General features: G+C 32.9%; 2 protein-coding genes across 7 annotated transcripts in view; both read right to left on the bottom strand.

The window, feature by feature from the left end:
* Nucleotides 1–3,733, bottom strand: part of LOC127733989 (uncharacterized) — a 67,775-nt gene extending 64,042 nt beyond the window's left edge. For 4 of the 6 annotated variants that reach the window (XR_007997335.1, XM_052243480.1, XM_052243484.1 and 1 more), the window contains exons 1-3: nucleotides 3,418–3,504; nucleotides 1,239–1,303; nucleotides 185–927 (exon numbers count right to left, since the gene is read on the bottom strand). Coding sequence is in view for 5 of the 6 variants with exons in the window: in XM_052243480.1 (XP_052099440.1) it covers nucleotides 185–927; nucleotides 1,239–1,272 (777 nt within the window). In the remaining variant the exon portion in view is untranslated. The other 2 variants (XM_052243482.1, XM_052243481.1) reach the window with 2 other exon arrangements.
* Nucleotides 3,734–8,578: 4,845 nt separating this feature from the next.
* LOC127733387 (uncharacterized) lies at nucleotides 8,579–9,526 on the bottom strand. The gene has a single exon (XM_052242758.1). It carries the CDS (start codon nucleotides 9,524–9,526, stop codon nucleotides 8,579–8,581), a length of 948 nt encoding a protein of 315 aa, XP_052098718.1.
* Between the last annotated feature and the right edge of the window lie 17,820 nt (nucleotides 9,527–27,346).

Raw genomic sequence — 27,346 nt, 5'->3', positions numbered from 1 at the left:
GGAAAATTTCTAAAATGCCATTTTAGAAACAAAATCATTAAATGCAATGCTAAATTGAAATTGAAGCATTATTTATCTAAATCACTAGGAAATCTCCTGTCAACTTTTTGGCATATTATAACCACATATATCGCTGTTTCCCTGTTTGCTATGTATATATGTATATTAATATTAATTACATTACCTGACTCCAAGCATCTTGAACACTTATATTATTCACGCTAACACTTGAAGAATTCACTTTTGGTTTCTGACGGTCTCTATACTGTTCCCCATCAGGTTTCTGTTCTACCATATACTGTCTTTTATGGTTTCTAACAGAGGCAGAGTTTGAAAAAACTTGCTGTGATCCAAATAATCCTGCCTTACTGGCATCAACATTTGTATGAGGAAACACTGGTGTATGTCCCCTTTGTGATGATTTTGGTGTGGTAATGTTTTGTTTCCTAAGAGATTGTGAATGTTGTGGTTTTCTTAAAGGAACATTTGATTCCATAACACCCATGTGTCTGTTTTGGTTAATATCACTTCTATGTCCAATGAAGTCCTCGTTTGACCTAAAACTATTTCTCTTGGCTGTAAAATTGTCATCTCTACTCGTATACCCTTCTCTGACATCCCTTATCCTACTCAAGTCATTTTTAGCACTTATTCCAGCCAGGTCTGGTACTGATTCAGAAAACCGTGACATGTTTTTTGACTGTGAACCTATATGGTTATCAGTAATTGAATCCCTTGGTGACATAAAGCCAGTATACTTAGGTCTTGCTCCAGAACTAGATGAACTACTTTGTGCATCTGATTCACCACCAGAGTCAAACACATTGCCATTAGGTATAGAATTTCCATACACATTTCCTCTGTGATAATTATGTTTGTGTGGATGAGGTACATTCTCTTCAGGATGCTCTTCTGATTTAACTAAACCTACCAATATCATAAATAATAAATTTATCTTAAAACCCATCGTGTCAATAATTCTATTACTAGTATCATAATCAAATTATAGGATAATTATTGTGATGTTTCTATTAAAGCAAAAATGGGACATTATCAACTTTGCAATAATTGTTGTCATTTTCCTTCATAAAATTTTTGCAGTCGCAATAATTTGATTTAACATGTAAAAAAAGCTGAAAATACAAACTACTACTACTAATTTATTTCTTTTATAATGTTTCATATTCTAAATCTTACAGTACTGTATGTACATGTACTAATAGAAGCCTGTACTTTACCTTGATGTCCCTCTTTTGATGGCTGATCTCCCATAATCAAACGTCATTTATCTTAAACTCTTTTTCTACAAAAATGGAGGCCATATATTCATTTCTAGCAGTTAATTAATTATACATATATACAGATTATGAAAACAGTTGTTTTAAAAAACCTACAGGTACTGTTTTATATAAAATAGTTTCCATTCCACACAAACTATGGTCATAATGGTTGTAAATGAATCAGTTAACGTAGCCACATACTCAACTAGTTACAGACTACACATCACAGAAATAATATAAGGAGGTACACATGTATAACCAAATACATTCAACATCATGTGATTGTTTACAATTATTGAACACCAAAGGTTGTCCCATATGTGTTTTTCCTGGTTTAACTATGCTTTAGAACTTCTACTTGATTGATCTATACCTAACAAAAGAAATTTTTCCCACAGTTTCATATATTTCAATCCGTCCACGGGCAATAACTCATTCTTTTAAAAACTTTTCCATAAATATCCTACTACATTTGTAGAAAAGTAAACATGAGATTGCTAATAATGTTATTTTCCAATATAATTTTTATCTCCAAGGGAAATAAGTCCTGTAAAAGTTATTGTTGGCAATGTTCCAAGACCTTCCTATTATGAACCTTTAAATACATCTTACATCAGACAAGAAATGAAGATGTGAGACTGCTTACAATGCAATGTTCCATATATTTCAAAGGGACATAACTTCTGTAAAAATTATTGATCAGCGCCCTATTTTTTAAACTCTTTTTAGACAATGCTGATATAAATCTTTGATGTAAAATGTTGGTGTGAGAGTGCTTAAAATGCAATATTCCATATAATCAATATTTAAAAGTGTCATAACTTCTTTAAATATAGTTGATCATTGCTTACATAATGATAAACAGGTACGAATATTTAACTTCCCTAGCAGTCCATGGTTTATAACCCTCATTAAAAGCCTGACATCCAATGTCAGACATAGAGGATGCTGATGATTTATTTGACTATGTCCAAGTGTGTACTGTATTTTTGCACTTATCCAAGACATTTCTCACAATGCAATCAGGGGCATAGCTAACATGGCTAAGTATTAAAGGAACTTTCAGCGCAAATTGCAGCAGGGGGCCCCTTAAGGTCCCTAGGAAGGGGGTTCCTGAAGATGAAGCCCCCCATCCCTGAAAAAAAGGTTTTCAGCATTTATACATGCAAAATTTGTGAATTGGGTCAACACACAAAACTTAAAATTTGCTAGTCATTTTATCATGATAATTAATATACTTTAAAAAAAAGTTCTAAGAATAAAAAATAATTTAAAAATTACATATGACCAATGAACATGATGAATTTACACAGTACATGCAGTACAATTGGTAATCTATATTAATAAAAAAAAACTTTAAAAATATTTTATACAATCTGCTTTGGCCAGCATAGCTGTTTAGTTTAGCAGTAAATCCTGATTAGAATTTTTATAACTATCCCTCTCTGATTGAAGTTAATTCATAAATGCGTTAATGAATAGTACAAATATTGATGATCCTTCATTAAAAAAATCTGGCATGTAAAATGATGTAAACATTAGACATCATTTTAGCAAGCACTGATCATTCATCTTTTGATTTGAAAAAAAGTAACATTTGAATAATAATGGTCATTCCACTTTGTAAAATTTTCAATACTACTCAATCTAATTAAAATACAGACCCTGTATCCACACTTTTCTTACAATGTTTGCAATCAAAATGTCAACACAGAACCTGTATTTTGATCAGATTGTGTTTTACTGTGTAATCCAGCTGAGATAACTTGGAAATGTCAGGGTAATGGTATGGAGGAAACATTTTTACTCTTGTACACCACTAATTTCTGCATTGTCCTGCATTTTGTTGAGCAGAATATTCATTTTCATCCTATCAATATCATGGGCAGTTATTTATTTTCTATAATTAATATAATTTTATATTAGGCCAGAATATCAAGTTGTCATCCATAAATATTATAAAGGAACTGCTACTCATTATCAGATGAGGAGATTGTATTTAGATTATCAATATTTAATAAGTTTAATTATATCACACTTTACAGACGTCATGGACGTCCAACGTAAATAATTATACGATCATAAATGTGTTTATAATAATGGACATACAAATTTCATTTACATACTGAAATCTTACAATGCATCGAGGTAAAGTGCCAAAAGATCAAACCAAAACTAAAAAAGTTCTTGCGTTGTCTGGAAATTTTCTAGGGGAAATCCAGTTTTCGGTTTCGCTTTTAAATACTTACTTCCTTTTTCTATTTTTAGAACTGCAGTTGCAATCATAAATTGCTTTACACTTATGCATTAGTTTGAGTGAAGTTTTCATATTTTTGTATCTAGTTTATGACTAAATCTTTCAATTTAAACAATAAATCAAGTACTTCAATAGTTAAATAGTCAAATTGTGGATTTGTTTCCCGCGGAGAGCGGAAAACAATGCGTGTAGATGATACAGGTGTTGCTAAATTCATGAAATCATTTTCGTGCGAGTAGCTTTTATTTATCATATTTCCATTTGTTTGTATATGTATATATATTGCCGGGATAACATTGTAAAATATCAATAACTTATACTGATGTTCGAAGTATACATTCAACCTATTTGCTGCTGCAAACAGTGGCGGATTCAGGCTACGATCCCCCTCTTTTGCCATGATTTGAAATTATTATTATTTTTTAGCATAAAATCGTTCAAAAAAATCCTCGACTCGCTACGCTCGACGATTTTCTTCAGTTATATGGAATTATAAAAATCCTGGGTCCGCCCCTTGCAAGCGAAGGCTAAATCATTGAAAGTCAAATGAATGTTTTTCTACCATATTGCTCTTTTTCTAATAGTTGTTTCGAGTTTGCAGTGACATTAAAGTTTTGTTAAGGATGTTTGATACTCTGTTTCAAAATAACAAGCTTTTTAAAATACTGTTATAAATTAAAAGAATATTAATAAAGGAACTAAAAGTGCAGAAAAAATTATGGGTCCGTGTGCTTGTTTTCGAGATATATAAGCTATTGAAAATTTGACGCGAAATGAGTCTCTCGATCTAGAATTTTCATACTTAATATTGGCCGCTTTTTTCTTTTAAAAACTATGAAAAAATAAGAAGGATTTTATAAGATTTTCAAATATGGCTTATTAAACTATATGTAATAAGATCTAATAAAATATGAAAAGAAAAGTAGGGGTTAGCGGGCAAAACTGTATAGGCACTGGCTACGGTTACATTGAAATGTAACAATAATAAAAAAAAAGTTATTGTTACATTGGAGACTAATTGCCGGAATGCAGGGTTGGGTAAGGAACTGATTAATTACGAATGTAACAATAATATTCGTGTCTACGTTTACATTGTGTTATTGTTACGTTAGATTTATTAACCTTCTTTAACCTTCTATAGTTTTGTTGCTTAATTTTTCGATATGTACTTGATAATAATAGTAATAATAATATTATTAATTATTATCATTCTTATTAAAAAATATAGTTTAATGGTTCGATGTTAAGAAACATTTTTCACCTGAAGAATGGCAGACATTGAAAGTTTCTATAACTTCAAAAATGGATGTTGCAGAGTGGAGTTGTAAACTCTGCAAAACCGACGTGCACATGACTGCATCTCTCGTTTCAACTTTGTGATGGCTGCCTAGAGTGGTTTCACAAAAATGCGTCGGATTGAAACATTCCCCTAAAACAACATACTGGATGTGCAGAAACTGCCATTGTAAATAAAAATTAAGAACTGTATGCATATATTGTAAAATTCAATTAAAAGTTTCCAAGTTTTTTTTTTAATACATTATTACCAGGAACATATATATGTACCCAGATATTACTAGTCCCAGCATACATTGGAGTGCATTAACGTAACAATAACACAATGTAACATATAACATCACTTATAAATAATACAATAGAATCAAGTGAATTTCCAAACAGACTTAAAAAAAGCTCAGGTCGTACCACTACACAAAAAGAACGATCCACTTAATAAAGAATCAAGTGAATTTCCAAACAGACTTAAAGAAGCTCAGGTCGTACCACTACACAAAAAGAACGATCCACTTGATAAAGAATCAAGTGAATTTCAAAACAGACTTAAAGAAGCTCAGGTCGTACCACTACACAAAAAGAACGATCCATTTGATAAAAAGGACAACCGACCTGTGAGCATTTTACCAACAAGTTCAAAAGTATATGAAATGATTATGTCTGACCAGTAAATTGATTTTTTTGGAAAATGTAATTCGTGCTTTTTTATGTGCATTTATAAAAGGTCATGAAGTAAGACAAGTCTGCTGGTACTCCTTGAAGATTGGAAAACAGCTTTGGATAAAATATGTATGTGGCAGCAACACTTATGGATCTTTCGAAAGCTTTTGACTGTCTTCCACACGACATTCTTTTAAGTAAATTATCCGCCTATGGTCTTTCTTCAAAGTCAGTGAAATCACTGCAAAATTATCTTACAGATCGTACGGAGTACTCGGCATTTGGGGTGACATCCAGACCGGTGTTCCCAAAGGTTCAATCCTCGGATCTTCATGTTTTAAAGTGCATTGGTAGCTATCTTACAAAATAAAATAAATTGACCATTTGTCAGATATTTGTTTTATCTAATTTCTTTTTTTTTGTCCTTTGGCATGGCAATTTCGTAACAAAAATAATACCGCTAAATTAGAAAAATATCAGGAAAGTGCTGTACGATTTATATATGAAGACTATGTTAGTACGTATAATGAATTACTTGTACGAGCAAAGGTTCCATCACTGAAAATTAGACGTTTGCGTAACATAGCTATTGGATGTTTATAAATCTTATATGAATTGTCACCACCATGTTTACATGACTTAATTGTATTGCAAGATTGTAAATATAATTTTAGATATTCTAATATTGTAGATATACCTAGGGTTCGAACACCAACCTATGGTAAGAACTCTTTTAAATATACAGCTTCTGAATGGTCTACCTGATGATTAAAAAAAAAATGTTAATTTCATTCAGTTAAGAAATATTCTTACCCCATATCCTTTGTTTTTCTATTATGGAATGGAATTGACTGTAAGTGCTCATGATGTGCAGATTATTGATATATTTTGTTAAATTTTATAACATTTAGATCATATCAGTGTTACAATCTTGTGTGGTACTCCATATGATATGAGGATTGTCCAAAGAGTCTCTCTGTGTAAACTGTCGAATGCTTTCTTGAAATCGATAAAGTTGATATATAGAGGTGTCTTAATTCCAATTTATACACTGCTCAATGATGTTCTTAAGAGCAAAGATCTGATCAGTGCATCCTTTCCCTTTTCTAAACCCAGCTTGTTCCTGTCTCAACCTGTCATCCAGTCTATCCTGTTTAACAGTATTCTGCAAAACACTTTACTTGGGATTGAGAGTAATGTTATCCCTCTCCAGTCACAATTCCCAAGATCACCTTTCTTCGTTAAGGGGTTTTATTTTCTTCCCATATGTCTTTGAAGAGACCATGTAGTATGACTGTTGCTGTGTTGATATATGCTTTCAGTAGTTCAGCTTGAAGTCCATCTATGCCTGCTGCCTTTCCTGATTTCATGGATTTAAAATACACCTGTGACGTAAATCTTTTGTTCAAACTCTCCATTATTTTTCAGGAATGGAGAGTTATTTTCTATTGTCCATCTTCATTCATCCGGACGTTTTGCCCTTTGGCTATTTCCATTGGCACTTTCTTAAAAAGTGTTCACCCATGTAAATAGTTCGAAAGGACGTAGCGTGATATTGAATGAAGATGAAAACTTACTAAACGGCTGATATTAAATGGAGATTTTTTTTTTAATTGGGATGACCTCGTAGTAATACAATGAACACCAAATATCTCATTATTGATAAACAGCTTTTATTTGCGAGTCGTAATTCCATCGTATAATATATGATATCGTTTTCACTAATATTCCACAACATTATCCACAATTTGTTTTCCGATGCACATCTTGGCTAAATTTCTGTCACGGATAGTATCCAAGCGGGTAAAAACGAATATTTTCCATTGAGTGCCGGTCCTCTTCTGTGCATCTACAAAATATCAAATGTGTTAACTCAGTTGAATTCTTTCGTAATATTGAACACAGTAACATTATACAATAAGGAAAATTAGAGAAAATATATTTCACTTACAGATTTGCTTTTAATTTTACCGTGTAAGATATTATTTGCTTGAAATTTAAAGTGTTGTATTTTGATTTTGTTCCATTTTAATATGTACATTAAAAAAGAAATATTACTCAGATAGTTTCGACAATAGTATTGTGGTTAAATAAAATAAATAGTTCAAGAAACTAAAATGCTCAAAATGGCGTATTCGGTATATTATTTGATTTTTCGTTGTTATAATTTGAATATGGTACTATTGAACAGAATTTGAAGGGTATGGATAACATTTGAATAAGGCTTGTGTTAACTATTGGGCGGGATTTTTTATTCAATTTTCAACAGAAACGCGTAACACAATCTAATTCCTTCACTGTTGTTATATGACCAGTAGCAAATATAACAGTTATATTCGTAGTGCAAATGACAGCGTTAATCTTAAAATGTTTAAACGAAATCAAAAAGTAGTTTTCCACTTAATTTAAAGACATACAAAAGGCAATCTTTCTGATTATAATTTGATCTAATAGAATGGTTTGAAATATAGAATCATATTTTGTTTCAGATACGACTTCAAATCGACTACACCCTTATTAGTTTAATAACATATACTAGAGTGTTACATACCTGGAAATTTATTCTAGTTGTACCATGTCATTTTTCTCAGACGATTCTACATCAAAGATTTATCAAACGAAAAACACATAATCCATTAACATATAATAATATGCATAAATATTAGTTTTTTCTCTCTCCCGAAATAACACTTAAAGACACAAATAAATATCCTTTCAATCCCACCGCAAGAAAGACGTGCGTATCCAATGACTTAAAACACAAATCTGGATGAACTTTATTCAAGATCTTTTTATAGTAATTATTCTACTGTTCATAAATACTTGTTAAGTGAGTTGATGGTCAGCTTGATCTTAAATTTTGCCTGTGGATTATTGTGTACACCATAGGGAAAATGAAAAGAAAACCATTACAAAATGAAATAAAATTCTTTAAATTTTATGATCTAAAATTCGTTCTTAATATTTAAGGTGTATTTTAAGTTAGCGAAAGTCCAAATAACTGTCCATTCCTGGGAAATAATGGGCGTCGGCCCTCCGGGCCTCCGCTCCATTATTTCCCAGGAATGGACAGTTACTTGGACTTTCTCTATAACTTAATTGCCTTTGTTATTTCTTCTTTAGATGGTGAGTCAGTGCTTATATCTAGATCTTCAAGTTGGGGTGCTCCCTGAAATTCGTTTATTGGCTCTGGTCTATTCAAAACAGCCTTGAAGTGTTCTACCCAAGGTGCAGCCTGTTCCCTTTCAGCTGTAATGATGTTTCCTTTTTGGTCTTTAACTGGAGGTGGTTGTTTGGATTGTCCACATAGTTCTTTTGTGATCTTATAGACTGTACTTATATCACCTCTTGCAGCAGCTTTCTCTGCTTCTTCATCCCGTTCTTCCAGATGGTTCCTTTTATCTTTTCTAGCTCTTTTCTTTACCCCATCATCTTTCTCTGCATATTCTTTCTGTGTTTGTTCTTTTAACCTTGATGATCTAGTGCTGAGTACCTTTTCTTTGAGTTTTGCTCTTTCATTGATTGCTTTCCATGTATCTGATGTTAACCATTGTTTATTGTTGCTCTTACGGAAGCCAATGATCTTTTCACTTGTCTTTTGATACACCTCTTTGATGTTTTCCCATTTCTTTTCAATGGAACTGTCTTCAGTTTGATCAAGATCATCTAATACCCTAAATCTGTTCCTGAGTTCAATGACAAACTTTTGTTTGATTTCAGGTTCTTTCAGACGGTTGACATTGGTGATCTTTCTCCCAGGTTTGTTATTGTCTGGTACCTTTTTCAGCTTCAGTTGGAGTTTAACTATAACTAAATGATGGTCGCTCTTCATATCTGCTCCTCTAAATGCTCGGGTATCGAGTAATGATCGTCTCCATTTGCCATTTATGATAATGTGGTCAATCTTATTTTTGTCCCTGTTGTTTGGAGAATTCCAGGTAATTTTGTGTATATCTTTATGCTTAAATAGGGTTCCTCCAATTACTAATCCATTAGTTGAACACATATTTGCCTGTCTCTCTCCATTCTCATTCATTACGCCATGACCTTCTTTTCCCATAGCTCTTTCATGTTCTGTATTTACTTTCCCAACCTTAGCATTTTGGTCTCCTATAATAAGAAGAAAATCATGTTGTGGTGTTTTGCTAATCTAAGCCTGAAGAGCTTCATAATAAGCATCTTTAATTTCTTCTTCCGCATCGTTTGTAGGCGAGTAGCACTGAATATTTGTTGTCTTGGCATAGCCGGAATTAAAGCGAGCTCTGATCAATCGCTCGTTTATAGGTTCCCATTCTATCAAGCTCTTTGTACATTCCTTATTCATAATGATTGCCACTCCTTCTGTATGTTGGTTGTCATTTCTGCCGGAGTATATGATGGTATGACCCTGTGTGATAATTTTTCCTGATTCTGTCCACCTGCATTTACTGATACCTAATATTCCTAGTTTGTACCTTTCCATCTCTCTTATGACTTGCGCAGTTTTTGAGACCTGGAAGATAGTTCTCACATTCCTCGCGCCAATCTTAATGGTCTTTTTTTTGGATCCATGAATTCCAGTTAATGTCCAAGGCCTCCCGGGTTGGGCTTTCTCCTTGTACAATCATATTTACCCATAGCTGGGACAAGGTTGATGAATGTTAGGGCATATCCACACACCGGTGGGCCTACACACTGCATCTCTGGGGTCCTCGCTACTCCAAGATCCTCTGCAGTTTAGCCTAGGATACTAAATCCTAGTTACCGTGTGCTGGGAGGCACTGTAGAGGTCTTAGACTGGTAGAGGCTTTGTACTGGCAAGAAAGACTGACGCGCTCGGCTTTCTGTTTCACCTACAAGTAGGCTAGCCAGCGGCAGAGTATTTGATTGTTTTTAATTATCAATCAGCGAGTTCTTTGACATAATACTTGGTTTTCTATGTAAATCTATGTAAATATTTTCATCACCTACATCGCCGGAGTTACAAACATGTGTAAAGTACATTTCCTTTCATTGTGGCCAGTGTTTTGCTATCTCCATTTTTCTCTAAAGAAAGCATGGTTACCTGCTCCGAATTTACTTAGAATTCGGGATTTATTTTCAAAATCAAGTTAACCTGGGACTATTATACTAAAATATATTATACTAAAATAGAATAGAATAAGAAGAATAAGAATATTTATTATTCCAATCAAGGGCCTTTGATGGGCAGCATAACATGTACACATAAAACAATACATCATGATTTGTAACAGAAAAACATTTTTATATATTAAAATGAAACATTAAAAAGTTCAGACAGATGTTATTATCTTCATTCTATAAAATCACATACATTTAATTCCAGGCAGGATCAGAACTATAAAATCATTACAATTATCATTGATATTACATACATTAATTAACATTTCGTCTAACATCTAGACATGTAATAATATAGCTCCCTAAATATTTAAGTATAGACAAATTTTTATTAGTAAATAACCAAACAAATTTTGCCTCATTTGAAAGATATATAAAATTGGGACAGATACAGTTTATCTCCTTGAAAAATATCTCCCTATCATTACTGTATGCTGGACAACTAGTAATAAAATGTTGTTCATCTTCAACCAGATTTAGAGTACATTTCTTACAAAGCCTTTGGTCTCTTTCTATATATAAAGTTTTATACCTGTCTCTTTCTATTTTGAGATCATGTGCACTGATTCTGATTTTACATATGGCACTTCCCAATTGAAAATTGTTTAAAGATAGATACATTTCTTTCGAAAAACAAGTTTTAAGTTTGAAATAAGTATCTAATTTACCACTCTTTGTATCTCTACTTTTTTGTTTTCCAAACTTTTACAAAACTATGACAAAGTTGGCTTTATATTACAAAATATATTATGTCCCAGAGTAAACTGAATATGAAGAAAAAAACACACTATCCAAAGTCAAATCCATAAAATCCCAAAACTTCCCTGTTTTTAAAAGCCATGAAATGATATGTAAATTTAAGTTGTCATTTGTTATTTAATTTTCATATTTCTATGTAGTTTCAAAGTCATATTAATACAAAAAGGTTTAGTATAAGCGAGATTAGTTTAAGGGTCGAGGAGGAGGCTGTGATATACTTACTATAGAATATGAATATTGAACACAAAACCTATTTACCGTAAAGTATATTATGTGTAATTTGGTTAATTATGTGTGTAGTTAATTACGGTCTCGAGTCATTTCATTCATATTTCCTAATTTGGTCTCATTGCAAACACATGATGATGTAACTTAACAGATAGAAAAGGTGCACGGGGTTAGTCCAGAACTACTTGAGAGGATACAGTTGGATTCAATATATTTCGCCGTGAAAACTGTTAAGAGTCTTTGTTAAAAAAATGAAATTTAAAACAAAAGGACCTTATTAGAACTTTTGCACACAATTATGATATAAATAAATTTCACATGCACATGTATATAATTAAGAACGCCTTGAGATAATCAAGTACACAATCATGTACGTGATCATTCAACTTTCGATCGTTTATAAATAGTACGCGTGTTTTGTTTTTTTAGCAGGTGTGCTTGGGCGGGGCTTAACTGAGTTTATTTGAGGTCGAAGGTTTGAATTGACCAATGACAACACTCGTTCCTTAACGAGTTGATCTAATAAAGTTTGTTTGACTGATTATGTCGCACGGCCTTTCGCTAAGCTTGGCCGCAGTTAAGTGTAAATGAACGATATCAAATATTTCTGAATACTAGTAGTTAAAAGTCTTTAATAATCTAGGATAAGCTATGTTCTTTGAAAGCTGATTTCGTCTCTGTTGACAGTTATGATATCTCTACTCTGTATACTACACTTCCATACAATCTGATCAACAAGACTTTTCTTTTTACAATATGGTCATCGTATCAAAGTGGTTATATATGTAACTGTATCAATTGTAGTCGTTACAATTCCTTATTCCAGTAACAATACTTTAACAAGAATGTGTCCATAGTACACGAATTCCCCACTCGCACTATCATTTTCTATGTTCAGTGGAAATTGGGGTCAAAACTCTAATTTGGCATTAAAATTAGAAATATCATATCATAGGGAACATGTGTACTAAGTTTCAAGTTGATTAGACTTCAACTTCATCAAAAACTACCTTGACCAAAAACTTTAACCTGCCCACTCGCACTATCATTTTCTATGTTCAGTGGACCGTGAAATTGGGGGGTCAAAACTCTAATTTGGCATTAAAATGAGAAAGATCATATCATAGGGAACATGTGTACTAAGTTTCAAGTTGATTGGACTTCAACTTCATCAAAAACTACAATGACCAAAAACTTTAACCTGAAGCGGGACAGACGGACGGACGGACGGACGAACGGACGAACGAACGAACGAACGAACGCACAGACCGAAAAACATAATGCCCCTAGGTGGGGCATACAAATACACTCTATGGACATGTTAAGAAATGATCAAAGACTACCTTTTTTCATCATACAACAAGTTTACCTTCAAATGATAGGTATTCTAATGGAAGTAATTGTACCCTCTTTTTCAGATTTATTCCATAACAACTATGGAACACATTTGATTATACAACTTTTTGAAGACCTCGCGAAACTCTACTTAAAAGAAAGGCAAAAGATAGCAAAGATTATTCAAACTTATAAATGGAAAATAACAACGCCATGGCAAAAAAAGAAAAGAGACGACAAGACAAACAACGGTATACAAATCACTACACGGTAAACTAAAGACTTAGCATCAACTGTATACAAATCACTACACGGTAAACTAAAGACTGAGCATCAACGGTATACAAATCACTACACGGTTAACTAAAGACTGAGCATTAACTGTATACAAATCACTACACGGTAAACAAAAGACTGAGCATTAACTGTATACAAATCACTACACGGTAAACTAAAGACTGAGCATCAACGGTATACAAGTCACTACACGGTAAACTAAAGACTGAACATCAACGGTATACAAATCACTACACGATAAACTAAAGACTGAGCATCAACTATATACAAATCGCTACACGGGAAACTAAAGACTGAGCATCAACTGTATGCAAATCACTACACAGTAAACTAAAGACTGAGCATCAACTGTATACAAATCACTACACGGTAAACTAAAGACTTAGCATCAGCTGTATACACATCACTACACGGAAAACTAAAGACTGAGCATCAACTGTTAATAGATGCTCTTTTAACAATTCTTTCAGATAGTAAGACGATATAACTATCCAGATTTTCTTGCCTAAATATACAAATGAAATTTATCTACATCAAGTGATTCCTATTAAATTAACCATTAACAGTGACTGATGTCCTGTTAAAAACTTTGTTATTAGGGACCGGTCAAAATTTCTTGATGCATGGGACCGGTGCAAACTGTAATGGGACAAGCACTTTTTGCAGTGTTTACAGGAATGGGACTCAATGTTTTTTCATTATTGGCAAGCATGGGACATGAACTTTTTGAAACAATGTCTGTATATGAAAAAAAAATTATTTGATAAATCTATAACAAACAAAAATAACATCATGAACATCTAGCAATGTGAATTTAACAGTTATAACATACCAAATTAATTTTCAAGATTTAGGGACCGGTCAATATTTATTGAGGGGTTGGGACCGGTGCAAAACACAGTAGGACACACATTTTTTTAACTTAATTTTTGATAGGACTTCTACTTTTGTAGTTTTCAGCACTGATAGGACAGCAATATTGTTATGGCATATGTATGAATGTAGAAAATAGTCTATACAAATTTAATTACAACAAAATATACAACATTAATTGAGGAACAAACAAGTAACATATGGTGTAAATCAGCCCATCTAACTAAATTAAATATAGATCTATCAAAATTTCAGTTTTTTTGGTAGTTTGGTTCATTGCTGTGAAATTAAAGAATTAAATTAATAGGTAAAAAAAAATTTGATGAAATTCAGATAGTCATCTTTAATTATTTTTATAACTTTTTCAAATCAACTTGGATTTTCATCAAACTATACAGCTATCTTAGTTATATATTGATCTTACTGAATCCCAGGTCGTTATGTAGTTTGGTGTATTGCTGTCAAATTTAAGGATTAAATTAATCTAGGTAAAAATAGATAGAATTTGCATTTTGGACTAAATTAAGATAGTACACATTAATGTTTTTTATGACTTTTTCAAATCAACTTAGATTCTCATCAAACTATACAGCTATCTCAGTTATATACTGATCTTACTGAATCCCAGGTCGTTATGTAGTTTGGGGTATTGCTGTCAAATTTAAGGATTAAATTAATCTAGGTAAAAAAAATCTAGAATTTGCAGTTTGGACTCAATTCAGATAGTACACTTTAATTTGTTTTATAACTTTTTCAAATCAATTTGGATTTTCATCAAACTATACAGCTTTTTCAGTTATATACTGATCTTACTGAACCCCAGGTCGTTATGTAGTTTGGGGTATTGCTGTCAAATGTAAGGATTAAATTAATCTAGTTCAAAAAAGCTAGAATTTGCAGTTCAGACTAAATTTGGATAGTTAACTTTGAATTATTTTATAACTATTTCAAAGCAACTTGAATTTTCATCCAAATCTACAGCTATCTTCATTATATTTTTATCTTACAAAAAAACAGGTTATTTGGTAATTTGGTTTATTGCTGTCAAATTTAAATATTTAAATTATAGGTTTCTATCTGAATTTTGTGAAAACTGAAAATTTTAGCCTTTTTTTACTTATTAACTAAGTCCTTTAATTTGACACAATACACTAAAACACAAAACAACCTGGTAATTTGTAAGATAAATATATAATAAAGATAGCTGAAAAGTTTGATGAAAATCCAAGCTGATTTGAAAAAGTTATAAAATTTTAAAAATGACACCTTTGTTTTGTTAAAACAAGAATTTAATAAGGAGGAGATCATTTAAAATTCCAGACAAATTCAAAGACTACTATATGTGATCCATGTTAATCTGATAAATATGAAGTTAAATATAAAAAAGAAGAAGTGGTATGATTGCCAATGAGACAACTCTCCACAAGAGACCAAATGACACAGAATTTAACAACTATAGTCTGTTTGATTTATTTATAGATTAGATAGGACATATACTTATTTAGTAGATATTTCATATAGGACAGAAACTTTTTTGGTATATTCAGAGGGTAGGACATAGCTTTTTGTAAGGGAGAAATATGAATTGCACCGGTCCCAACCCCCCAATAAATATTGACCAGTCCCTTAAAGAACAGTGAAGGCACCAAAAAAAAACAACTTTGGAACAGAATAAACATGAAAAAATACTTTGATATAAAATTTAAAAAATATGTAAAAATTTGATTAGATATTTTACATGTATAACTGTTTAACAAATGTAAAAAAAAACGAATTCATGGATAGTGTTTCTGCACAAAAAAGCATGATTGTCAAATATAATTCTGTCCTACCATAAAGCAGAATTTACCTACCCACTGTTAATTTAGAATAGTCAGATTCTAAATTAAGCTGCAATTTTTTTGAAAAAATGTATTCTACCATACACTTCATACATGTTAATTGTTTAATATTGCATGTATCATTTATTATAGTCAATAACATATTGTCATCTGTTTTGGCTCCTGTTTTGGCAATAAAATATGCTTATGTATTGTTTTGTTTACTTTATAACAGCAATATAGATACAGTTCACACATAGTAGCATTATTTTTCAGCTATCCAAATACATTGTAGCATGAAATGTAGCCACAACTTTGATCATGTTTTTTGTGCTTTAACATGGGACACACACTTTTTTACTAGGTAAAGTGCATGGGACAAGCATATTTTTATTCTGCCAGTAACCATGGGATCAAGAGAATTATTTCAGACAATTTTCTTTTTGCACCGGTCCCATGCATCAAGAAATTTTGACCGGTCCTTTAGACTTATCATTGTAATCTTCATACACAAAAATTATGATAAGTGGATAAATTATTCCTGTCGAATGTTAAATTTATTTTCAGGTTGGCTTCTTCTCAATTTTCAGTATGTTCGATGTGCGCGTCTTTGCACATTTCTCGAATTTAATTAACTTGATATTGTCATTACTTCAAAAACCAAAAAAATAAAAAAAAAAAACATTTTTAGCAGCGATATCCTTTTTTTATATATATAAATGGGCAAAACGTTACCTTAATTTCATCACAGATATAGAGATTTATAATTTGCAGGCATTTTATCAAAAGAAGTTTTTTGCATTCAACTTTCTATGGTAATGGAATTAATAAAGTTACATTGTAGCAAGTTTATGAAATGTTTTTTTAATTTTTTTCTTTAGCTTGATGTATTTATTTCAAAACTAGTTTTATAATTATACTGTTTTTGTTCAATCAGTGTATCTTACAATTTTTTAGAATAGACAGTTTCAGCCAGATTTGCCACATCTTTTCGTTTTTCAAAGATAATTCATTTTTGATTGATTCCATTTTCCAACTATTTTGATACAAGCGTAACTGATGAGTCATATGTGGACGAAACATTTGTCCGGCCGAATTGTCAGCCTGATATTATTAATCATTTGGTTTTTTTTGCCTGAACAGCTAATTTATAGTTTGAAGCAATACATGTTTCTTTTGTTTTATCTACATTCAAATCATGTACTGATTGAATGCTCTGAGCATTGCACACGGTTGTGTTTCCTGTTCTATTACTTTATAAAATCTTTTATGTTGTATGTACATGTAGCACCAAAAGCTTGCTTTCAGTAAGCGTTCTTTAATAAGGTATGCTATAGACTTTTTATATTTTTGTTTGAACTTCTTTTTTTATCTACCATACTTATATATAAGAGCCAAAATATTTCTATGTACTATTCTTAGTTTACTATTGTATGTACAAGTATAAAAGGACATGAGGTATACGCCAATGCGATAGCTACTCAAGGACAAAAAAACAAAGGACACCTAGAAGGTATCCAGTATGTTTTTTGTAAGCCTTTTGTTAGCGACCGAGATTCATTGAGAGAGAAGTGAGATTGAAAATAACTAGTTTAACCCCTCCACTTATCTATGTTACATTTCTAAGTCAGTAACCTCAGTGGCTGTTTTATGAAGTATGTTTCGTTAGTGACTGCTTTGTGTAATATATTTCATAAATGGCTGTTTTATGTAATATGTTTCGGTAATATGTTTCGTGAGTGGCTGTTTTATGCAATATATTTCGTTAGTGGCTGTTTTATGTAGTATATTTCGTTAGTGGCTGTTTTATGTAATATATTTCGTTAGTGGCTACTTTGTGTATTATATCATTATTGTTTTCCTTTTATTCCTACTACCGCCAGTGAGACTGCAACCGTACTAAACATAAACCACTGAAGACATCTATAGGTCAACAGATAGTTTTTAACAATACAGACATTAGCCTCTACCATTTGCCTAAAAAGTCCATTGCTTATAATGTATTTTGGATGTCAACGCCTTTTTATTAGTATGCCTTTAGATCGACAGTTATATTTTAAGTGTCTGTTTTGGTACAGCATTGCTAAATTTTCAGGCGAAAGGAAAATAAATCGATTTGAATTAGAATAGGTTTAATTAACAGCAAATTGCTTAACACTAATCAAATACAATGAAACCAATATATAACAAATAACATTATGATAACAAATATGACATGGCATGGGAATGAGCATATATACAATATGTATTAAACGGATAAAAATTATCAACATAATTATTAACAAAACAAATATCACAGACTTTGGGCTTTGAAAACTGTCTTGTTTGATATGGATTAGTACAGAACTATGACGATAAACATGTCAAAAGACCTGATTTAAGAATCAATACCGAGACGCCTTAGTAGGAGCAGAGTAAACCTGTCCTTGGTAAAGTGAACCGGTACTTACTATTCTATTGTTATTTGTTTCTTCTGTTGTGTAAGTGGACGGACTGCTCAGTTTCATCACAATATTCTCAATGACTGTAGGCTTTACATTATCTTTATTCAGACTATATACTTCTGACGGTTGTGGTTTTTCTATTTTTGCCTTATACGTCCCTGTCGGGTTCAACTTTTCTATCTTTTTGTCGTATACTTCTTTCGCTCTTGTACTTTCTGTGTTAAAACCGTATTTGTGTCCTGAATGGTAGACATTTTCGGTTTTTCTATATGCTCCTGTTGTCTCTACATTTGTTCGCTTTGTACCATAAACATTTTTCGGGTTAACTTTTTCTATTGTGTTTCCATATATTCTTTTAACTTCATGTGATTCAACGATATCTTTCAGCACAGCTCCAGGCATCTGAGCACCGTTGTGTGGATTTTCATTGATTTGATTGAAACTAGAATCACCTTTGCTTAGAACTATTATTGGAGGTTGAATACGCTGTTTGAAATTGTTGGTAACGTTATCATTAGGGATTTGAGAAACTTTTGGTGTGATGTAACCATTTCCTGTTTGCTTTGATGAGAGAGGTGCGTGTATATTACTGGCTTGCATTACTCGATGTTCCTTATATCTACCATGTTCCTGTACCTGACTGGTTTGACCCAGATTCACTTGTAACTGACTGGTTTGACCCAGATTTACTGGTAACTGACTGGTTTGGCCCATATTTTCCTGTAACTGACTGGATTGACCAAGATTTTCAACTGACTGTAGTTGAGTTTGTCCATTTATATTGTCATTATCCATGAACCTGCCATAACTGTTTTGTATTTGTACTCTTTGTTGTTTACTGTCGTAACTATCACTACCTTGAGAAAAACCGAAATTACTGTCGACAGTCTTTTCAGTATTGGTACCTGATTGATGTTTAATGTTTTCGGTATCGATATGCTTAGCTGTCTCTGTCGGTTTGCTTATTCTTGCATTTTCCGGACCATATTGATTTTCACCAGTTTGTGTAGTTCGTGAAGCGTACCATGAATCACCACCGCCAGTTATTGCCTGAAGAAACTCAGAATTTGTGAGACCATAATTAGTTTTTGCACCTCCAGTCTGACTTGTTTGATGTAAATATCCTGCATTACCATCTGTTTTAGACTTCTGTACGGCATCATTTGAGCGACCATAGTTATTGATGCCAGTATGCATTGATTGTTTTGATAGCTGTAAGCCATCCTTTTTGCTGTCATAGTTACTTGCCCCAGTTTGATGAATGTATCCTCCATTACCATCTATATCTGTTGTTGGTGGTAATTTAATTTGACCATAAAGATTATCACCAGTTTGGGTCGTTTGTAGCATGTGATCTGATCTTTCACCAGTTTGTTTTAATTGTTGTTTATTTATTTCACCATAGGAATGTCCACCGGACTGAGATTTTTCCTGAATATATTCCGTCTTAATATTAGAGTCTTTTGTGTACTGATTGTTAGCACTTTTCTCCATTTTATTTCGTGCAACATTCTGGTTTGACCGATGATTAAAATTTCTACTTTCAGCCAGTTGTGATTCCCGTACTCCACTGCCTGCTGCATCATAAACTTGACCATTATGTTGGATTGCTTCTTGTGCTAAGCCATTGCCTGCTACATTGTACCCTTGGTCATTACTTTGGATCGCTTGTTGTGCTATGCCACTGCCTGCTACATTGTACCCTTGGTCATTACTTTGGATCGCTTGTTGTGCTATGCCACTGCCTGCTACATTGTACCCTTGGTCATTACTTTGGATCGCTTGTTGTGCATATTCAGCAACGCCATCGTTTTGTTTTGATTGCTGCATTTGTTTGCTCTCCATGCCATTCTCAATTCTACTTCGTCTCATTGTCTGATGTTGTATGCGTTCTGTAATGTCACTGTTTTGATTTGACTGTCTCCTTCGGGCAAAGCTTACATCATTATCCCTTCCGTGTTGTATATATCTACTGTTGTCGCCATAATTATTGTTATTTTTCAGCTGACCGTTTACATTGTTGCTATGGTCTAATGAGTTTATTTTATTATGTACCTTTACTTGTTTATTCGCCATGTTTGTACTTTTACTGATTATCGGTTCTGCATATCCAGTATCTGCCGTTTTCTTCCCGGAAATTAAAGGATAACTTATTTTGCTATTAGATTCTTTCTGCTGTGTATAATTTGGTATTTTTCCACTATGTTTCACGTCGTTGTTACTAGTGTGGTGTATGACCTTGTTGGATTGTTGCATCCTCGAGGGACCATAACCGTCATTATTTTTCTTGGCAGTAAAACGATCTACAAATCCACTCGTACCTCGATTTTTCCATATTCCCGAGTTTCCGTAACTATTAGCAGCTATGCCTTGAATTGCAAACTGTTCCTGTTTTGTACTGGTCAATCGTGCATTGCCATCCATCTCTTGCTTTAAATGATGTACATGATAATTTTTGTCACGAGGTTTTGTGCGACGCTCTGTTTCTTGTCCTGTCTTTTCTGTGTGTTGATATACATTTTGATTAGTTGTTTGCTGATTGAGTCCGATATTTTTTCCTAAACTATTCACTTGTTGTAGTTGCCTTCCATTTACTGTCACTCTGTCAAAATCTGTAGGGGAACTATTTACGCTGGTGTGGTATTGTTTATTAACAGGAGCACTTTTTACTTCTGAGTAATATTGTTTGTCAACAGGAGAACTTTTCTTTTCATCAGCGTAGTATTTTTTATCAATTCTTTTCCTATTCGTCGTTACAGGAAGACCAAACTTGTTTAACGTTTGTTTTTGTGTTTGTTGAGACATTGTAACGGATTCCTGTACTTTTGGACCGTACCAATGTACGTCCTTAATTTGATACCGATCAGCACCTTTCTTATTGTTTTTGTCTGTAGGTATATGATGTGTGCCTTTTTTCACAAAAGAAACGTTTAGGCGGCGGATGAATGCTTTGGTTTGGTGATGATTCGGAAGATTTTTTGATAGAATTAAAGGCGATGGTTTAAGGTTAAACGTACGGAAAATATCATTCATACCAGAAAAGTGCTTTTGGAAAGACATGAAAGATGATGATGGCTTAAACGAAGTTCTCAGTAAAATATAGCTCTCTCTTGTTGGAGTTTTTTGTCGTTTAAGGATCCTCATCAATGCAGGGTTACGTTTGGCAATTGCAATCTTTGGACTGACTGTTTTTGTGTCAATGTTTGCCACACCTACAAAACTGTGTTCATAATGATGACTCCGACTTTGGAACTGTTGGTGTGTGTTAAGACCTGGAGAAAAAATAAAACTATTCTGATACTCTTTTCTTGTTAATTTGATATAGTGACGGGGATGCTGTTGAATGATAGATCTCGGAGAAATAATCTTATATCATCTTCATGAATGTTTATGTTTTTCATAGTAATATCTGTTGGTTATGAAAAATCTCAAACCTTCCTTTGAATTGTTACACATTTTGTCATGTCAAGGCTTTTATAGCTGACTAAACAATATTGGTGCGCTCATTGTTAAATAAGTACGTTGACCTACAGTTGCTCACATCCGTTACAGCTTACAAAGTCTATCCAAATTATTTTTGCAAAGAATTCCGCTCAAGCCGGTGCTAGGGGACGTCTTAAACTTGCAGTGAGGTGAGAGTGTTTTTAATGCTCCGCGTTGAAGGCCTCACTGTGACTTTGAGATAAAGAACATCTATAAAAGTGCTGTTGCTTTTTTGTGTGTTCTTTGCTGTGCATGTACTGATTTTGTGTCATGGATGGATACCCCATATCCTTTGTTTTTCTACTTTATAATGGAAACGTTAAACTTACCGACAGGATGACTGGTAATCTTTGTAACAATCATGACAATATAAACAGGTATCCAATACATTGCACTCCGTACGGAATAATTATAGATGGTCATTCTTGGGCTGAGTTTAGTCTAGTCTGAAATCGAAAGAAATATTGTATCAATGAACAAAACATGTAATAATATATTATACGCACAATACTAAATGATTCTAGAACAATCTTCATCGTGCATACTCGACTAGAAAGGAGTAGTAGGACCGGTTAGACCCCTTTTTGGCCCCAAAATATAGCATTTTTACAAATTTGTTGAAATGTACACTTTTATCTATTTATTGGAAAGTAGAATACTTTTTTCCTTAAATATGGTATGTTTTTGACAATACAATATACATGCATCAGGTAATAGCATCATAAATTCATGCAAAATTAATGAAATCTTCACAATTTTAGCATTTGTACTAATTTTAAGACGGTTTTTGTCTAAAATGGAAATATTTATTATGTTGTATTTGATGATAATACATAACATTTAAACCCGCTGCATTTGTTTGCACCTGTCCTAAGTCAGGAATCTGATGTTCAGTAGTTGTCGTTTGTTGATGTGGTTCATAAGTGTTTCTCGTTTTTCGTTTTTTCTATAGATTAGACCGTTGGTTTTCCCGTTTGAATGGTTTTACACTAGTAATTGTTTGGGGCCCTTTATAGCTTACTGTTCGGTGTGAGCCAAGGCTTCGTGTTGAAGACCGTACTGTGACCTATAATGGTTTACTTTTATAAATTTTGACTTGGATGGAGAGTTGTCTCATTGGCACTCATACCACATCTCATTATCTATATAAAGGTTAAAACCGAACACGAATGCGGTCACTTATATTTTAGACAAAAACCATCTAAAAAGTGACGTTTTATGGCATATTTGATAGAATTTTCATATGTTAGTTTGAATTTGAGCGTCTTTAAAGGCCAAAGCAGTTCAAATCTTTTACATTAACTAATTGAATCGACTGAAGTAGACACATAAGAGTTTAAAAAATGTCATTTATCTTTCATCGGGTGTACTTCGAATTTTAGGTCAAAACTAGCCACTACCGGACCTTCTCCTTTAAACATCAAAATAGATTTGAATGCACAAACACCAAAATGACCATATTATTTATTAGCCCGGTTTCTATCCCGAAAACTTAAACCTACTAACGACAGAAGAAGAGAGTAGAAGGAAAGACAGAAAGACAAAAAACAGCATATTCAATAAAAAAAAATATGAGATAGAAATGATAAAATTAAGAGCAATGACAAGAAAACACAGAGCAAAATAATACAGTATAGTTGCATCGTACAAAGTATTAAGATATATTGCATACCTTAGCTGAAGTTAAACTGCAAAACAATAGATGTCCAAAATTGTTGTTCTCAGTAAGACTACGGCTTCAAATGAAAATGAGAACAGTGGCAACGCTTATATAGTCGACACATTTTGCTTTGTCAGAGTCCCAGAAATTTAAATGTCATGTATTTTCGTAATGTGAAAGGTATTTATGAAATATTGAAAACATTTCTAATTATAGATTTAAAATTTCTATATTTTGACGACAAATTTATTTCTTACACATATTTCTTTGTCTGATCGATTTATTACCACTAATTTAACATGAATTTGCATAATTTGACTTTAATGTGACAGTCATTAATGGTTAATTACAAATTGTGGGTGAAATGATCGTTTGTTTTTTCTTTCATTTAACAGGCTTGTAAATTATGCAATTTGTCCTTTTTTCTAAATTTTTCGTTTTCTTTTTGATGCAGACTGTTTCGAGATGTATGTACTATATCATGTATATTGTGGACATTCTTAATCAGTAATAAATTTGATTACCTGCAGTATATACTTTTGGTCTCTCTTTTATATTTGATAATTCAAAATGAAGTTCTTCATCTTTTATGTCTCTATATATGGACAGTTTTCATACAGCAAACTTTGAATATCAAATATCCAAGTGTCCTTACAGGTTGTGAATGAATTGCAATCTTTAACCCTGGCTCATTAGTTTTTAGCTTAGACACTGTTGACGTTTTACAAAGTCTGCGTAGCAGCTGCAAGCAAGCACTTGAATATCGTACGAGTTGAGAAATTTATACTCCATACGCGGGTGAAGTCGGTATTTTGCTGCTAAGGCAGGTTCTCTTAGACCAGTACTTTGTGTTTATACTATAGTCCTTTTTGTTAGGTTTTTTTGTGCTTTGTGTGGATCTGATGAGTCAAGCCTTTTCAGCTGACTTTTATAGTTTGTTATGTTTCGCTGTTACATCACTGATCCAAGCGAAAAAGTGGGGGATTGAGCTCTCCTGTGCATGTTTAAACCCGCCACACTCTGTATGTGCCTGTCCCAAGTCAGTAACCTGTAATTCAATAGTTGTTGGTTTCTGTCTTTTATATTTGTTTTCCGCTTATCGTTTTGTACATCAGGTCGTTGGTTTTTTCGTTTGAATTATTTCACATTCAGTCAACCCGGTGCCTATTATAGACTATAGGGTATGGGTTTTGCTCATTGCTGAAGGCCGTACGGTGACCGGTAGTATTACATCTACATCATTCTGGTGAACAGTAGAAATGTTGTCTCACTAGCGATCCTACCACATATTTTTTATAGTGTTACGTATCTTTATGTAGTCTTTAGGCCAGCTGATCCTAGACGGTGAAATTGTTTCCCGACAAACGTCAAACTATTTAGTAAATCCCTCTTTGTTTACGTGCGTTTTAGTGTTGATATGAAATATGTTCAGGAACATCTTTAAATCATCATGACATATAGACGAGTGAATTAATTTTTTCCTAACTTTTTTTGCTTTTTATAGTTTCTTTGAAATATTAAACATAACATCTTTCAACTATATTTTACAAGTCGGGACCACAATAACCTTCAACTTAATGTCAATAACCACGTTGACATTTATAGAAAAGGTAAATAAGAAAGTAGAACTATTGGAGGAGGTTTAACATAAATTCTATCACGTGACATTTTACCGACTATTAATTTTATCAGGGTTTGATCATTACTTTTGTTTTAGTTTGTTTATATCTGAACCAAAGAAAAAGAAACTGGTCGTTCGATAAGTTACTCATCAGGAAAAGATTGTTCGGAAGTATTTAGAAGGGGAATATACCGATTCAACATTCATTTTTTTTTTCATTTTGACATGTGAAAATATTGTTAAAAATGTTTAAGAAACACCGGGATAATTGTTCACATTGAATATCATTGGAAAAAGTTCCCCCTGGTTTTAGATGACATAATGATTTCAGTAACATCCGGTTTCTATTGTGTAAATCAAGGAACACTAAGGTACCGGCAATAGTGTCAGATGAAACAACTGTAAGAATCTTAGGCCCTTGACGATCCAATAAAGACAGCGTCTAATGTTCATTTAAAAAGAAATGCATGAACATCATGATGTTTCCAGTATTTTGATTAAGCAACAATTTGGTTATCAAATGAAATAAAAGAAGGAGATTTTTTTTCTTTTTTCCGGAAATCAGATTCCTTCTCACACAGTAAAACACGTTCACGGTTCTCTACAACAGACATAATGAAAGAAAATGTGAGCTTTGCGTCAAGGAGACAGCAACCCAGCGACAAAATTGACCGAAAAATATCTAATTATCAATACAAATTCTCCAACGACAGAGGTTTTTACAATATTTAAAGCTCTAAATCGTCCTGGGTTTACGGACCAAGCCAAAATAAACATTTGAAATAGTTATACAGGTCTAGATAACCAACCTTGCTACAAATTAACGAAGGAAAAACAAAATCGTTTATATGCATTTTAATAAAACTAAGAGCTATAGGGATTTTGTTTTTGTTTGATCTACATATTCTAGTCATGAAGTTATTTCTTAATTTGGTTTTCTGAAATCAAAATCTATAAGGCATATGTGATCATATATCTATATTATAAAGTCATGAAAAATATATGTTTTTATAGATAGTTTATAATATATTCGCAGGATACAATCACATCAGATGCATATCAATCCAGCGCCTTCTTTTATATCACAAAAACATGAAAATACTTTGTCATTACTTTTTCAAACGAAATATCTGAGTCAATGTAATCTATGTAAAGTATATATCAACTTTGTGTACTTCTTCAGGACGTCAGTAATAAATGACAATAGGGATCATTCGTAATATTTCTTCCTGTAGACGTCGCTGGTGTTCCATAAGTGGTTGTCGGAAACGTTTTAATCACTTTGACGCTTGAATCGCATTACGTTGCACATGTTTACATTAGTAACCACAATCGACACTCGCTAATTTCACCAAACTAAGCTTCAAAATTGTTGTGTCCCCGGCTGCAATTACTCTGAAGGGGGACCACAGATTCCCAAAAGACCATGAACTTCTTTTGAAATGGAGAGAAGGCATCAAGAGAGTTGATCCACCCATCAAAAATATCTAGGGAAACCCGGCGGAAAATTCGACCAAGTTTGCCATAACCAGCTGATAACCATGTCATGCCAGGAGATTATATAACAACAGGATTAGGTTATTATGTATTTATATTTTTCTTATATTTAGTACATTATTAAACCTCTTTGTTTTATTTTTTTTCTCGATTAAACAGCCCAATAATTTGACAGGTTATTATTTATTAAAATAGGGGGATCACACTTTGTAAGTTTTTTCCTAGTCTTCACATTTTTTCACCCTTTTACCTTTGTTTGCATTGTAATTAAGAAATAATAATTATGTTGTGCACTTAATTATAGCATGTGAAATATATTTCCCTGACAAAACAATGCATGAAAGGAAGAGAACTACATGTATACATGTATTGGGAAATATGACAATCCCTATATTGCATTCTAAAAAAAACCATGGTACACATGAGCATAATTTTTTTATTTGTTTGTCGCAATAAAGTCTGAATGTTCTAAGGACTTTACATTAAACTTATGGCAAAAACTGTCAGAACAATTTTTTTAAATTCTTCAAAGTTGGAAATCAAGAGTATTTTTGTGAGAAAAAAACTTCCTCGCATTAAACGCTTGTCCTTTATGAATGATAAGAAAAATTTCTGAACCTGCAATTTATTAAATAACATGATGCTTTGTGGTTTCCTGTTTTAATATTTCAGAAGCCATCATGGATAACAGACTTTTTACCCAACCATGAAGTGATGG

Source organism: Mytilus californianus, unplaced genomic scaffold (genome assembly GCF_021869535.1).
Source record: "Mytilus californianus isolate M0D057914Y unplaced genomic scaffold, xbMytCali1.0.p SCAF_3, whole genome shotgun sequence".
In the NCBI taxonomy this organism is placed as follows: Eukaryota; Metazoa; Mollusca; class Bivalvia; order Mytilida; family Mytilidae; genus Mytilus; species Mytilus californianus.
The sequence above is the reverse complement of the archived record's forward strand: the minus strand, read 5'-3'. Positions and strand labels throughout refer to the sequence as shown.